The 14349-nt window shown below is 41.2% G+C and overlaps 1 protein-coding gene across 1 annotated transcript in view; it reads left to right on the top strand.

Annotated features, from left to right (window-relative positions):
* Positions 1-996: 996 nt before the first annotated feature.
* The window catches only part of LOC104509137 (microtubule-associated tumor suppressor 1 homolog), a 59017-nt gene continuing 45664 nt past the window's right edge, over positions 997-14349 (top strand). The window contains exons 1-2 of the mRNA XM_010150976.1: positions 997-3054; positions 5259-5454. Of these exons, the coding sequence (XP_010149278.1) occupies positions 997-3054; positions 5259-5454 (2254 nt within the window). The remainder of the gene's footprint in view (positions 3055-5258; positions 5455-14349) is intronic.

The following is a 14349-nucleotide window of genomic DNA, read 5'->3' on the forward strand; positions in this document are numbered from 1 at the left end:
TGACCCTGTTTCCTGCCACACCCTCCACCCCATTGCAACCATATTTTATAAATCTGAAGTTCTTCCCACCTCTGGTCCTGTTTCTGGTACTAGGAGGCTTTCATACGGAGTCATGCCTTGCAGGTCATCCAGCTCCTTTGACAGTTTGGATCTTCTCTCTCATTCATGTCCTTGTGATTTTGGAACCTGTGTTATCTTTATAAAAGACGGAGGCTATTGCTAGAGAAGAGTATGAGACCAGGATGTGCACATAGTGATTTTCCTTAGAGTTCTAGCTGCTTGCAGCTTGTGACTAAGAGCTGCTCGAGTCAGTTGGGTATTTGCTTTTGGACAGGTTTTTCTCACATGGCTTTTACCTGCTTGTGTCTGAGCCTGTGTAAATTTTGCCTTCCAAGCACCATGCGGTAAGAAGGTTCATAGTTTGACTGCTCGCCGTGTGAAGAACCATGCCCTTTTTTTGGGATATGGGAAGAGGGAAAAATAATGGTTCATTTTGTCACGTAGTTACTCAGGTAAGTTTTTCCTGTTGAGGAGCCAAATCTTTTTGGTTGTTCTTTTTCTTGCATGCAAGCCAAGCAAGCCAAGTATCTGCGAATGCAGCCCCAAAGTCACACCAGATTGCAGCTGACCAAAGGGTTCAAAAGTTGCTTGGCAGTCAGGCTTGTGAAAGTAAATGTGCGTAGATGGCATCATTGCAAAAGCCTATTTTCCTTAAGGTCGAAAGGGCTACACCTGATTCAAAGACTAATAGCTTAAGAATGCTTACTGTCTTAAAATCCTGGTTTGGCTGATTGTTTTTAATTTCTTTTTATTTCCAGAGCTTTTGAATTCCTCTTGGGAAACATGAAAACAAAGAACTAATTTTTAACTACCTTCAAGACAGTTGACACATTCCAGGGGAAAGCTTTTATTTTTCTGCAAAGCTCAGAAGAATGTGTATTCTCTGGGATTTTAAATAAGTATAAAATGAAAATAGTTTAAAATTTAGCCTTCAAAATGAATGTTGGAAAGTCGGATGACAAAGCAAAGAATGGCTTGAAGTCTTCCTTACTTAAAAGGGATGAAAATGGAAATAACTATGCATGTGACAGAGCTATGCCTTCCTTAGAGAACTCTGCCACCAAGATACGCAGCAATTCAACTGACCAAAATACAGTGACTGAGCGTGAAGATGATACTGTTCTTGAAAATAAGAGTGACTTCAGAAGTGTTCTTTTAAAACAGCAGTGTGTTGAAGCACTTTGTCTGCAGAAGACGCCTGGTAAATACAACTGCCCAGGAGCTCCGTTGGGAGATGGAGATGCTGCATGCAAGTCTGTGACTGGGCAGACTTGTGTGTGTCCTTTGAACTGTGACTTGAAAGAAACAACAAACTTAGTGAAGGGTAACATTGCTATGGCAAAAATGCAGACTCGGAGTACCAAACAAACTGTGCCTTACAGTCAGACTGACTCTAAGTGTGTCTTACCTCTTCCTGCTACAGGGCAGAACACGCGGTCCCTGATAAAGGACAGGGCACAAAGCCACCTGAGCATGTTGGATGTTACTAATGTTATAGGTGAAACTCTGGGATCTGATCACAGTGAAGACATGCAGCTGAGGCAACCACTAATCTCTTCAGAAGTATGTAGGAGAGAGAAATTTGATGGAACCAGCTCAGAAACACCTTACTTCTCCTCTATGACAGTGGCTTCAGAAAGCGGAGATGCCTATTCAGAACTTGAAGTATCTTATCCTGTCTCTGCAGGTGTTCAACACTATCTAAAAAACACTAACAAGACTGATGAAGAATCACGGAAAAGAGAAGCAGAGTCTGTTAAACTAGCTGTTGGGTGTATAAATCCTTATAGGCGAGATACCTTATCGCCATGCATTAATATTAACGAAGATGACCAAGTGAAATCCTTGCAGGATACCCCTGATCATGATGAAGCTGGGAATTCTAATGCTGAAACATGCATGGATGATGTAAATGCACATGATGTAAATGATGTGCACCTTCACCCAGTAGATAAAATGGACGTAGAACAAGTATCAAAGAAAACTGGTGAACCTCTAACCAAAGAACAGAGTATCTCTGGAAATGCTGCTCTTCAGGATACGCACAACACCGCTTTCTCTTGCAGTGTACCAAAATTGAAGAGGCCTGTTATACCTGATCTGAAATGCGAAACAACTTTTGTGGTCTTCAGTCCTATGGCTGATGGAAGTGATCCTACTCTGTGTACTTCAACCCCTAAGGAACAGTCAGAAAATACAACTTTTTCTGTTTCAGCTTTGGCAGAACTTGAAGACAAGTCTCCTAAACTAAGACCAAACAAGGCATTTGTAGGAGGACATAATAGAAGGCCTTTGCTTAAAGCTAGTTCGGGTCAAACTGCAGGAAAACCAGTGGGCAGGTGTCCTGTTATGTCAACAATAACCAAAGCGAAGAAATCGGAGATAGTTAGTTTTCCCAAACCTAATTTCAAAAACGTTAAACCAAAGGTTATGTCTAGGCCTGTGTTACAGTCACGAGCCAGTGCAGCACTAAAACAGTCGCCTCAGTCCCCCCAACTCTCAGCTGTCTCCTCATCTTCACTGGTTGCTTCCCCGAGGCAGTTGCCCCCCTCTATGAAAGTGCTGAAAAAAAAAATAGATCTAGCTAAAGATACTAAAGTGGAATTGCCTGTGAATAAGCCCCATAAGCTACATCTTAACAAACACCTCTTCACTAGCCAAGTCATACATGCCACGACACATCCCAAAAACGCTTCCCACAAGGCTTCAAAGACACCTGTGTTAAAGCAGAATCCGGAAGACATTGGCAAAGCGAGCTCTGCCCCTTTGTCATACTCCTCGGTTTCTGCTGAACTTCTAATGCATGTAGAGAACTCAAAAGAGATGCTGGATGATAATATGGAAAGTTCGGACTCTTTAATGCAGCCCAGTGCTCAAAACACCTACCTGGCCGGAGGTGAAAACGAGCAAAGCAGCAACACGGGCACTCTTCTGGGAGCAGCCTTGTTAAAAGATGCGGCAAATGAAACGTTTGACGTGCTTTCTGTTCCTTTGGTAAGCTTTTTTCTTTACCTACTTAATTGTCTTTTACATTTAGAAAGGGAATTCTGCATTGCACAGTGCTGAATGGAAGTTGTGGAATGGGTTGTGTCTACTAAATGTAACTGAGGGGTTGATTTTGGAGGTGAAATCTCTCCCTGATAAAGGGAGTAGAGAAATGCTGTTTTACAAGCGGGTTGCATTTGGCCTGGCATACGATTTAGTGTCTTCAGTCTTCATCTTATTCTGTGTATAAATTTTTTTTTCTTGTAAAGTCTTTTTAAGACAATGCAATTGTTTGCTTTCATTAGAAATTTTATAAAAGTCTTAATTTAGTCAAGCTGCTAAAATTGCATAGTGTAACCTGGTGAGGTTTTTCTAAATGCAGCTTTTAATAAGCACTGTTCTCAGGATAATTCCAGTGCATCTGTAACTTTAAATGGACACTAGAGATAAATTGCTGGTTTTAGGGTTTTTTTTATTTCAAAACATGCTTTAGAACAAAATTACACTTTTAAAATTTACTTGCAGATATGCTGTGCATATATTAACAATAATATTAAGTCACACAAACCCCCAAGACAAACAAGGTGGTGAAGCATTTTATTTTTAACATCTTAACTGTCTGCTTTGAATAATTTGGGAATTTGTTTATTTGAAGTAAAACTCATTAGAATAGTGAAGAGTAGCCAGGAAATATTTCTCATGCAGAGGGCATATACCTGGTTTTGGGCAGTCAGCCAGTTGGAAGGTGCAAACTTCCTGGCCGGGAGGTATGCGTGTGCTGGTTGGTTGGGAAATATTTTTGGATAAGTCAGCTGCCTGTCAGGAGAAACGTGCTGCTTTCAGATACTCTGCAAGCAGGTTAAAAGAAAGGGATCGGTGGGAAAGAAGGTAAGAGCTTCGGGGTTGCATCAACCAAGATCTTGGGAGGCATGGTAGGGATGTGGAGTTGGAGTCTTGATGCATGTGGAGTCCCTGCTGTTGTTTGCTTGTGGGTTCAACAGCTCATGTTAAATCGGTGAAAGGGGGGCAACAGCTGTTATCGATACAACTGGCGTTGTTTGGATTTTTGTCAGGCTTTGCTGATTTGCCAGCAACACTCCACTAAGGCTCATATGGAGGAAGCTATTTTGGGTAAAACAGAAGCAGGTATCCATTCTTTGAAACATTACGGAATAAGTTAATAAATAATGCTATTTATTAGAATAAATAATTAAACTTGGAAACCTAAATGAACATGAAGCAAGGATGGTCTGTCTTAATTCTGAAGTCTTTCAGAGCTTGGATTCTGCTTCACTCCTTCCTTTTGGGGCTGAGGGTTGGAAAGAATTTAATTTTGAACAGCTTTTAATTCACTAAGATGGAAACCTTTGAGATATTAATGTTCTGTTGGTATCTAGAAAATCCACAGAGCACTTTGTATAAAATGTGCAGTAGACCAATTAGCTGGACTAAACCTAGTAAGTGGTATTCTGAAAAGTACAGATTTATCTCCAATAGCCATCTTCATTTTCAAAAGTCAGTGGAAAGTACATTAATGTGACCAGATTGCTGCATATTGGCTTGAGTCGCAGCAAAGCATATGAAGAGCTGTACGTGCTGACGAGTTTACCTTTACAGCCTTAACTTCACAGCATGTGTGGTCATGAACTAGTGCCTGTATTAACTGTAGCCAGACAAGGTATGAACGGTAGATGAGTGCTACGTATAAAACAAATTCGGGAGTGGACCCAGGACAGGTTTAAAATGACTGGTTTATCTATGGCACCTGAATGTGAAAGTTTTTAAGCTTGTTTCTGTGTTGTAATAGAAGACCTAGATGAGGAAACCTGTTAGAGGGGTGGTGATGTTTCAGGTAGTACAGGGCAACTTCTCACTGCACTAACTCGTATAGTTACTTGGTAAAGAATTCATATAGAGATTAGATGCAGTCATGTAATTGAATGGCTCAATTAGAGTTTGGGAAGTAAGAAACTCTGGTGTAAAATGACCCCTGTAACCTCTTTAGTGTGTTTGTCATTAGCAGTCATTAGCCTCAAACTAATAGTATTGTGTTGCTGAGGGCCATCAAGGGGATGCTTCTTGAGGTTCTGAAGTGCAGAAGTGGCCAATGAGACAGCAAACAGCTAGGCATATTCCTTACCTGTCTTGGTCAGTATTTCATCGCAGGTGCTGAGCCTCTCAGAGTGGTGGTGTGTTTTGTTTTTAAAAAACAGATGCCTGCTGTGAAAGATGGGACAGCACAAGGGAAAAACATAGCGAAGAAAGGCCCAGTCACGCCACGAAGTGTATCAGCTCCCAAAATTAAAACGGTGCCATCTGTGTTGCCCTTGAAGAGAGGATGTGACGATAAAACTGTCTGTGCAATTAAAGCGCCTTCCCCCAAAGGAGCCGTTCTGTCATCATGCTCTGGTAAGAGAATTTTTCACTGGAATACTACCATTTAACTAGTTTCTTAAAGGAACTTTGACAGGACTTTTAGAATGGTACAGAGCTATATTTTTGGAGTTAAATACGATTCTGTCTAAATCACAAATTGCTAATATTGAGGGGGAAGGTAGGCTACACGCCATCATTGTAAAATCTTATCTTGTGAGGAATGTGTTCAGGAGAGTATGGTGCAATTAGGAGAAACAATATTATTTATGGTTTGTTTATAGCAGAATTGCAACTAAAATTACTCAGCAGATGTAAAAGTGAAGAGGAGTAAATACACAGCTCGGGTACAAAGCATTTGCGATGAGCAGCTGTATGCTGTCCCAATGGGACTGAGCCCTTATTTCAGGACAGCATATTTTGTTCAACCTAATTTTGGTACAGCTCTCTAGTTTCTAGGAAGGGGAGAATATAATTGAAGGAGACACTACTGCTTGAGCTGCTAATTAAGCTCAGACTGATTATTACCGAGGGAGTAGGGGCGGTGGTGGTGGTATCTCAGAGCTAGACTGTAGGCTGCTGTTCAAATCCAGTGACTGGAAACTACATTTGGTAATTGTCCTGTAGAAATTCAGAAATGCTCTTGTAGGTGTTATCCTGTTTTTTTAACCAAGTGTGGCAATATAGCTAATTGCAAAGATAACCTGGCTATAAATGACTACACTACAATGCACTGCAATTTGGAAAGTGTGCACACCCAGCTATACCCAGTAAAACCTGTTCTTTTTTTTAATCCACTCAATCTTTAAGATTATAGAACAGTCGAAAATACTTTTCTTAATTATATACAGGTGGTGAAGCGTGATAAAATCTGCATCTGTAGTTCTTTGAGGGACTCATCCCCTAAAGAAAGTGGATATAGGCTACTCTCTGACTTGATCCTTGCTAATGTGAAGGGCTTGCTCAGTGAATTGGGTACCTACCTGTAAGCCACCAATTTCTTAGAAGACTCATCACCTCTGTAAATACTAATTTAAAGCTTTCCTATCTGTAATTATGGTCTCAGAAGAACTGAGATGGATATAGGTACAGATGTATGTTTGTCCTTCAGGTTACTAATCCAGGGTAGATTTGTGACACCATTGCTAGAAGTAGGTGTAAGCCTGGCTGGGTTATAGGACTACCTTCTTCCCTAAGATGCATTTTCAGAAGCAGAAGTTATTTACTGTTGGAAACAAAATCTTTACTCCCCAAGTTTCCTCAGCTCAAGATGGCACTCTTCCTTAATTCATTGTATGTTGAAATTGCGATAGTCAGTAGAATACATTCCAATTTTTTCCTATTGGAAAAGAGCTGCTTAGGGTAAAAGCATGAAGAAGTACTTCAACATTTCAAAATCATGCTGTGATCTGATGAGATGGGAACTTTAATGCTACCCATGAGAAGAAGTTTTTCATTATGCTCTCTTCCCAGCCCCCCTGCCAATGCCCACTGTTCCTCGTACACCTTACCCTTTATTTTGCTTATGTAATGTTTCCTACAAAGTAGGATTCGCTGCATTAGGCCGCATCAGGTTAACTTCCCCATCCCTTGCCAAGGAATTCTTAAACATGGTTCCTTGCTCCCAGCTAAACGTGGTACTGACACAAATTGGAGGATGTTTTTAAAGAGAAACTGTACATTCACTTGCTGTGGCTCAGTGACAGCCTGTAAACCAAACTTGTTTTAGCTAAAGCCTTCCTGTAGGGAGTAACTGTTTCTTCCACTGAAGTTGTTTGAACGCCTTGGTATTAAACTTCTGCCTTAATATAATTCCAGCAGCACAGACAAATAACTTGGTAGCTGTACAGTTGTTTGCTGTCAGGATTTCTCCAGACTACAAACGGGCTAGCTAAATCGAGGACTTTTGGAGGTCACCTCGTCCAGCCCCCCTTGCCTCTAACTGGGTCAGCACTGAATTCAGACTAGGTTGTTCAGGCATTTGTCAAGCTAAGTCTTAAAAACGTTCAAATCTGAATGACCTTGTTGCTTCCTGAGGTATAACATAACTGCAGCTAATTCTTAACCAGGTGCTGTCTGGATTGTTGGGCAGAAAGACAAAATAGTGTAGCGAGTGCATTAAATAGTCTGAACAAAAGAAATGATGGTATCACTTCTTCATGGTACACATATGTCCTCTCTCACGTGTATATTGATGGAGAGAAGCAGGCTGTCTGTCCAAAATGTATTAGAACATGTATTATTCCCAGAATAATCAAGAGCTTGTGAGCAGTGAATTGTATCATGCACTGTCACTTTGAGTGGGAAGCAGGAACTCCCCTACAACCAAGAAGTAAAAGAAAAAACACCGTATATGAAACACCAATTGTAAGATTTTTGCAACTTGGCAGGAGCTGAGATTTTGGTAAGGCTTTTTTTCACCTGTAAATGTAAACCATAAGGTTTCAGTGGTAATGCTCTAACCCAATGGGAAGTATTTATTCTAAGGAAATAACCTGATCCTCTCTTCAGTAGAAGACAGCAGAAGGAGAGGAAAACGTGTATTCAAGCATTATATTTTTGTGAGGTAATTTGCAGAGCACATTAAACTAGAAATAACTTCAAAATGGCTGCTGACTGCTGTTCACCAGTACTGGTGTATCTTGCCTAGAACCTGGAATTCTTGCTGAATTAGGAATTGGTTCTCTAAAAGGTGAGCCCAGCTTGATCCAGTGGACCAAAGTCATTTGTGAAATGACAAAGCCCCATTTCTGCAGCAAAACTAGAAATCAGGTCCCAGCCCACCTAGATGCCTCAAAACTATTTGTGTAACTGTGTGTCTTCATCCCTCCATATGAAAGAATGACCTGCAATCACTTACTCATTCTCAAACAAAAAACTTAATTCTCTACAGCTAATTTTTCCATGGCAGTGGACATAGATCTCTGTAGTACTGGATGACAGGTAGCATGCCTTTTGCTGTGTTAGTTTTCTACTAGCTGAAAAGACGTACTGAAGCTGAAGACACAGAACCTGGTCCTTACTGGAAGGCGTGTGTAATTTTGGAGTTCTGGTTCAGGACTTTGAACCAGTCCAGAATGGAGAACAACCATTGTTTTTGTTCCCAGCGAATGCACACAGCCTTCTAATTGGATGTACATAACCACTGTGGAGGAGTAATAGTGTGCTAATGGTTGAGGTCTTATGGTTTGGTTTCTCCCTTTGAAGGGAGCGGTGGAAAGGGACTGGAGAAGCCAAGGAGGCTTGGTGGTCCCGCAGAAGGTCACTCCAAGTCCTACTGTCAGCCTGCCCCAGCCAGGCGCATGCTACCACCCATGCAGTTGGATGGAAACACTGTGACAGTTTGAGCCACAGGAAATCATTTGATATGTGTTTGGACAGCATAACATAGGGATATAAATGGTTTGCTTTAGATATAAAAATGTTAAAGCCCACCATGGTGGTTTGTTTTCTTTTAAGGCTGACTACAGCATACCTGTAAGTGTGTGAAGGAATGGAGCTTTACCTGCAAGTTAAGATTTCTGATATTGTTAATACTTCAGCTACACTTCTGCCTTTAAATAATACCATTGCTTTCAGTTATTTCCCACTGCATGAAACTTCATGTTGTTGGTGGCTGAGCTAGGAGAGCTCTGTCAAGCTTTAAGTGTAATTGGAACTATTTGGAGATAAGAAAGCATCAAAAATATTACTCTTGGATTTACTGTTAAAGGCTTCTAGAAATTAATGGAAACCATGTAAATCATCTGTGTAACCATAATGTCTTTCAGAGTTATTTCTGACACTTTTTTACATTTTGTCTGGTCTACATTACTGATAACTAAGTAAAGGCCTCTACTTTACTTACCTCTTTCTTCCATGTGTCTGGTCTAGTGGTGCTCCCTCTTTCACTTGCTAGTATTTTCCTAGCATTTATCTACAGTAATGAAAGCTTGGATAGAGAGAAACTCAACAGTGCAAATTCTGTGTTTCCTTGATAATGATTTTGGACAAGGGAGACCTTTTCCTTACGAGAAGTTGATCGTACTGAAGGACTTTTCTGGTGGTGTGCAACTAACTGAATCATGAGAAAAATAATTCCCTGTGTACTATAGGAAATATGTTTAAGTTGTATTAGACTACAAAAGGCTTAGTGATAGTCTGAAATACCGATTTGCTTGTTAGTTCAGAATTGCTAAGTTCCTTCTGTGGCATTTTTGCTTATCTTACACTTAAATGTGTAATTCAGAGAAGCTTCCAAAGTTAAAACCAGAACAGGCCATGACAGATTAAAGCTGTGTTAATTATTCAGTGTTGTTGCTATTGATTGCCCAAAGAAAGGCTTTTCAGATGGAAAATTGAAACCAAATGGTTTCAGTGGGTTTTCATACAGCTGGAAATGTATATAAACTGGGTAATTCAGGACTTCTTGATACAGCCTTTCACAATACCTGTGGAGCAGAACCAAAACAATTTAGTTCCAGTAATTGTCCCCACAATCTTGAGTCTCTGTTCTGACACTGAACCAGGAGCTAAACCAAACATGGTTACTGCAAATTGCTGTTCAGCTTGTATCATTCCTGCTCTCTACCCTGTGACTCTCTGAAGTTGGATTGACACGATGCCAAGAGGAAACAAAATCTTTTCAAAGGCAAACATAACTTCCAGGTTTTTTGGCCTGAAACAGTCAGGACTATCACAAAATGCTGTGCTGGAACGGTATTTGTAAGGGTATCCATATAGTTTCTCATGAACAAATCGGGAATACACCAGAGCCTATAAATAAGGCTTAAAATTTTGTTTCAGACACTCTTTATACTTTTTGTCTTTTTCAGACAAATCAGCCAGTTGCTTTTATGGATCCTACCAGCAGGTTCCTCATACACAAACTTAGCCAAGATCAGTACTTGTCTTGATAATATTTGTCCTTCAGTCCAGATTACTTGGCCCCCTTTTCCTTTTAATACCTGTGTAGTGCTTCATTACTGTAATTAAAGCCTGTGTTAAAAGTGAACTTCAAACTCCCATATTCAGGAGTATTAAAGGTGTGGGAAGGAGGAAACCCATACATGGGTCTTTGTGGAAGGTATGTTTGTAGTATGACACACAACTTGTCTGTCATCCCTCTTTGGCCATCTTCTCCCAGAGAGCTCCACTGCACAATGACGGTGTTTCTCCTAACTGGTGCTCTTTTAATTTGCAGTATGAAGTGAGGAAAAACATACCTAACATGTCTGAAAGGAGTGTAGTCCAGCTGGTTGGTTTGAGAGTTCACAAAGCAGCATTAGGTTCATGAGGGCTTAGGAGCCTTGCGGGTCATCCCTTTTCTGATTGCTCAAGTTGGACTTCTCTTGCTTCCTGGGGATCCTCAGCGGGAATGTTTTGCTGGAAGCTACCTGGAGCAATGTATATCCTTGTGCCAGGTATTGACCTCTGAGCCTCTGCCCCACGTGAGGGTCATTCAGGTACAGAATAGTCAGGTCACAATTTGAAGCCAGAAAGGAGACATAAAATATCGTAATCTGAATTCAGCTTAGTCCATTTGTTTTTGGCTTTGGTTACATACACTAGTAGCAAAACTTGCTGTAACTTTGACACCTATCTTCTTTTGCTACTTTTCCATTAACAAGGAACTCATCGAAAACCTTTTGTGATAAATTACTTCTAATTTAGTTATGTAAGTCAATTGACCGTGAGAAATGAGCAGAAGCAGAAGGGGGTGTTTTGTGCGGTAATGTGGGATCTCAAATGAATGATTTCAGAGCAAGTTTATTGATTTGTCTCTGGTTTGGTAGCCTTGGGTGTGGGCCTCTTGAAGGGGGTTTTTTGTGCGGTAATGTGGGATCTCGAATGATTTCAGAGCAAGTTTATTGATTTGTCTCTGGTTTGGTAGCCTTGGGTGTGGGCCTCTTGAGTTTTTTTCTGGGGTAGGGGAAGAAGCTGGGTGGAAAGCAACATTTGAAGAGGAACTTAAATACAAAGTCTATGGTATTTCCAGTGTTCTGTTGACTTCCAGCTTCCAAAAGGGAGCATTTCATCCGGTCAGCTTTGTTCCTGCTGCCATCAGTGACCATACTTAGGGAATTAAATTTTCATATATGTTCCCAGAGTTTTTACAGGTGACTTGTGACTAGCCCCATCAGGGTTTTAGTGTGTTATACCTGTAGCACAAAGTGTGTTCATACTTGCAGAGGCTGATAATAACAGTCTGCATTTCAACGCTGTCAGAAATGTGTACGCATATATAACAATGTTCTTTAGGAGTGAGGTGTGCACCACTTCCCTGCAGGGGAATTTCTTGGTGCCTAGTCATGTACTTGCAAGGACATGCTGGTGTGTCTTCAAATAACTCTGCCCCTTTACTGGTTAGTTCTGAATTCTCTCGGGGTGGAAGTAAAGGAGGAAAGAAATATCCTTGCATTCCTGAAAAAAATTGTATTTATGTTCTGCTTCAGTGAGGTTCCTTCTTCCTGCAAGGAATACGTGAACTCCTGCAGCAGAAATCTCAAAGTATTTATGGGTAATGTGGGTATAAATGCTGCAAACTATCAAAAGATTCTCAGTGTGTAACATGAAGGGCAGTGTGGTGTTAAGAGCTGGAAAATACTGGAAAGTGTAATTGGATGTGGTTGGTGGTTTTGTTTTGCTGTCCTTGTAGTACACTGATTTGAGTTGTTGTGCCCACTACTCCTAAATGGACACCACTTCCCAGTAGCTGTGTCAAAGCCAGCAGTTGGGGAATGTTTAAGTCAGGATGCCAGCAGATTTTACGACAGCCTCCTGGCAAAGCTGGAGCGGGCAAGCCTTGCCACAGGCGTGCAGCGCCGTGGAAAGCTGGTGTAAAGCTGCCTGCCATGCAGAGACTAGCTCTGCCTGGGCTCGTACGAAACGACAGCGTGAGGGTGCGGGCATGGTCGCTCATGGGGCTGCTCTGGTTCACTCTGAAAAAGGGAAAAGCTAAAATGGAGTAAATCCAGCAGCCAGTACTGGATGTGGGAGAGCTGGCGTGAGTTCAGACTTTGGGCTGGGGAGGACAAGAGCTATTTCTAGGTGCTGGAGAGATCCGATGCAAGAAGCTGAGCCTGAGGGAAGATGGGAAAGGGAGGTGTCTCATGGTGGAATGGTTTCAGCAGATTTCATAACTGGGCCAAATAGAAAGGGAAAAAAGTGAAATTTCACGGTGGACATACATTAGTGTTGTTTTCCTCCCTGCCCCCATCCCCACTTGAAAACACCCCAATTGCTCTTCTGATGGTGGGAGTGGTTGAGAGAACGAAAAGGGTTGGTTGAGATGTTGGTGACTGCTAATACAGACAGGGCACTGATGATCAGTTTTCCAGTTTTAGTCTGAGAATACTGAGCTGCAAGAGGAGGAACACACTAATACCTACCCCCATGGCTGCTGGCAGCCTGGTTACATTTTTGGCAGTAATTTGCCACCAGTTCCTTGATACCTGTGCCAAAGAGGAGCACTTTGCTGAGCATTGGAGGTGAATGGGAACAATATTGTGGAAGTCTACATCAGACGGGTAATTGGGTCTTGCCTTAATTTGTAAACTGGTCTCTGATCAGCTGTTATCCCCTAAATAAATCTCTCATGTACATATTTCAACACCCAGCAGTAACTTAATGTTCCCTGTCTTTGACCATGTTTCTGTTTAGCAGTTGAGGCATTACTAGCAACATAACGGTGTCCTGCCTTTTCTTGGGTAATTTTGGTAGTAATTGGAGGCTTTAAAAGGGAGATAATTCTGCCAAAGATCTACACGGTAATCTCTAGTTATGGAATGTGCTGTAACCACGTTTTATTCCTCAAAGGGGCGTCGATACACATATAGCATCGTATGGTATAACTAATACCGCTGCGTGGGTGATCAGGTGACCTGGGGAGCTTGCATCCAGCAGAGATCTCTTAGTATTGCTACTGCTTTACAGTGCTCAAAATAGCAACCACGAACGCTCTTACAGCTATATTAAGATCAGTCTGCTGGAAACAATACCAAAGTACAGTTTGTCTTCCCGTGACTTACTGCTCCTTTCAACAGATGCCAAAAATCCCCCATGCTTTCCTGAAGGTTTAACTCTCCTTGTTTTGTAAATACCTTGCACTGTAGGCTTAGACTAGGCTTTTTATCATGCTTATAACTATTTTCTTTTTAAAACTAAGAAGTTGAGCACATTTAGACTAGAGCTGTCTGCACTTCCAAACTTGCAGGAAAAATCAGAAAAGCATGAGGCAAAAATCCAAAATGCAACATATTCAAGAGATAAGGCAATAAATGGCCAAACCAGCTATTGCTGTTAGCTTTAGCGTTAAACAAATCCAGCAATAACAGAAAAGCATCCTTCCAAAGACTCCTTTTGCACGTAGTCTGCCCTAAGTTTCTATTTGGGACAGGCTTCCACCTATTCATTTCCAGGTGTGGCATAGCTCTGTGAATGCCAGTTGCTCTGTGCTCAGTTCTAGGTGTGAAATGTGTCAGTATGGCTTGAAATAGCGGTCATCAGATTTTAGAATTAGTCAAGTTGAATATATATTCACCATCTAACAGTGTCCCAAGTTCACCACTACCAGCATATGTTTATTCCCTTAATTTGAATTTTTTAGGGTCCAGTGCTATTTACAGGAAGCCTTAATTTGATGACAACCACCTATGAGGATTCATGTGAGAGGATGGTTATTTGAGTAAGGGTGTGAAATCTGACTTCAGAGCTTCTTGAGAAATATGAGCTTTGTTCTTTGCTTATTCCCATTCCAATACAAGAGTTACTTTAACATGCTTGAAGTAATGCAATCGTTGCATAGAGCCTTTTTTGTAAAGAATTGCCAGCTCGTTACTTCACTGTAGAGGAATGTGATATTTCTAGTATTCCACTTAAGTGACTAGATTAAATAACTGATGAAAGCCTGTTACTTTGATGCTGTTTCTTGTTGTCTTTATAGTAATGGAT

This window comes from Eurypyga helias, unplaced genomic scaffold, assembly GCF_000690775.1.
Source record: "Eurypyga helias isolate BGI_N326 unplaced genomic scaffold, ASM69077v1 scaffold6124, whole genome shotgun sequence".
NCBI lineage: Eukaryota > Metazoa > Chordata > Aves > Eurypygiformes > Eurypygidae > Eurypyga > Eurypyga helias.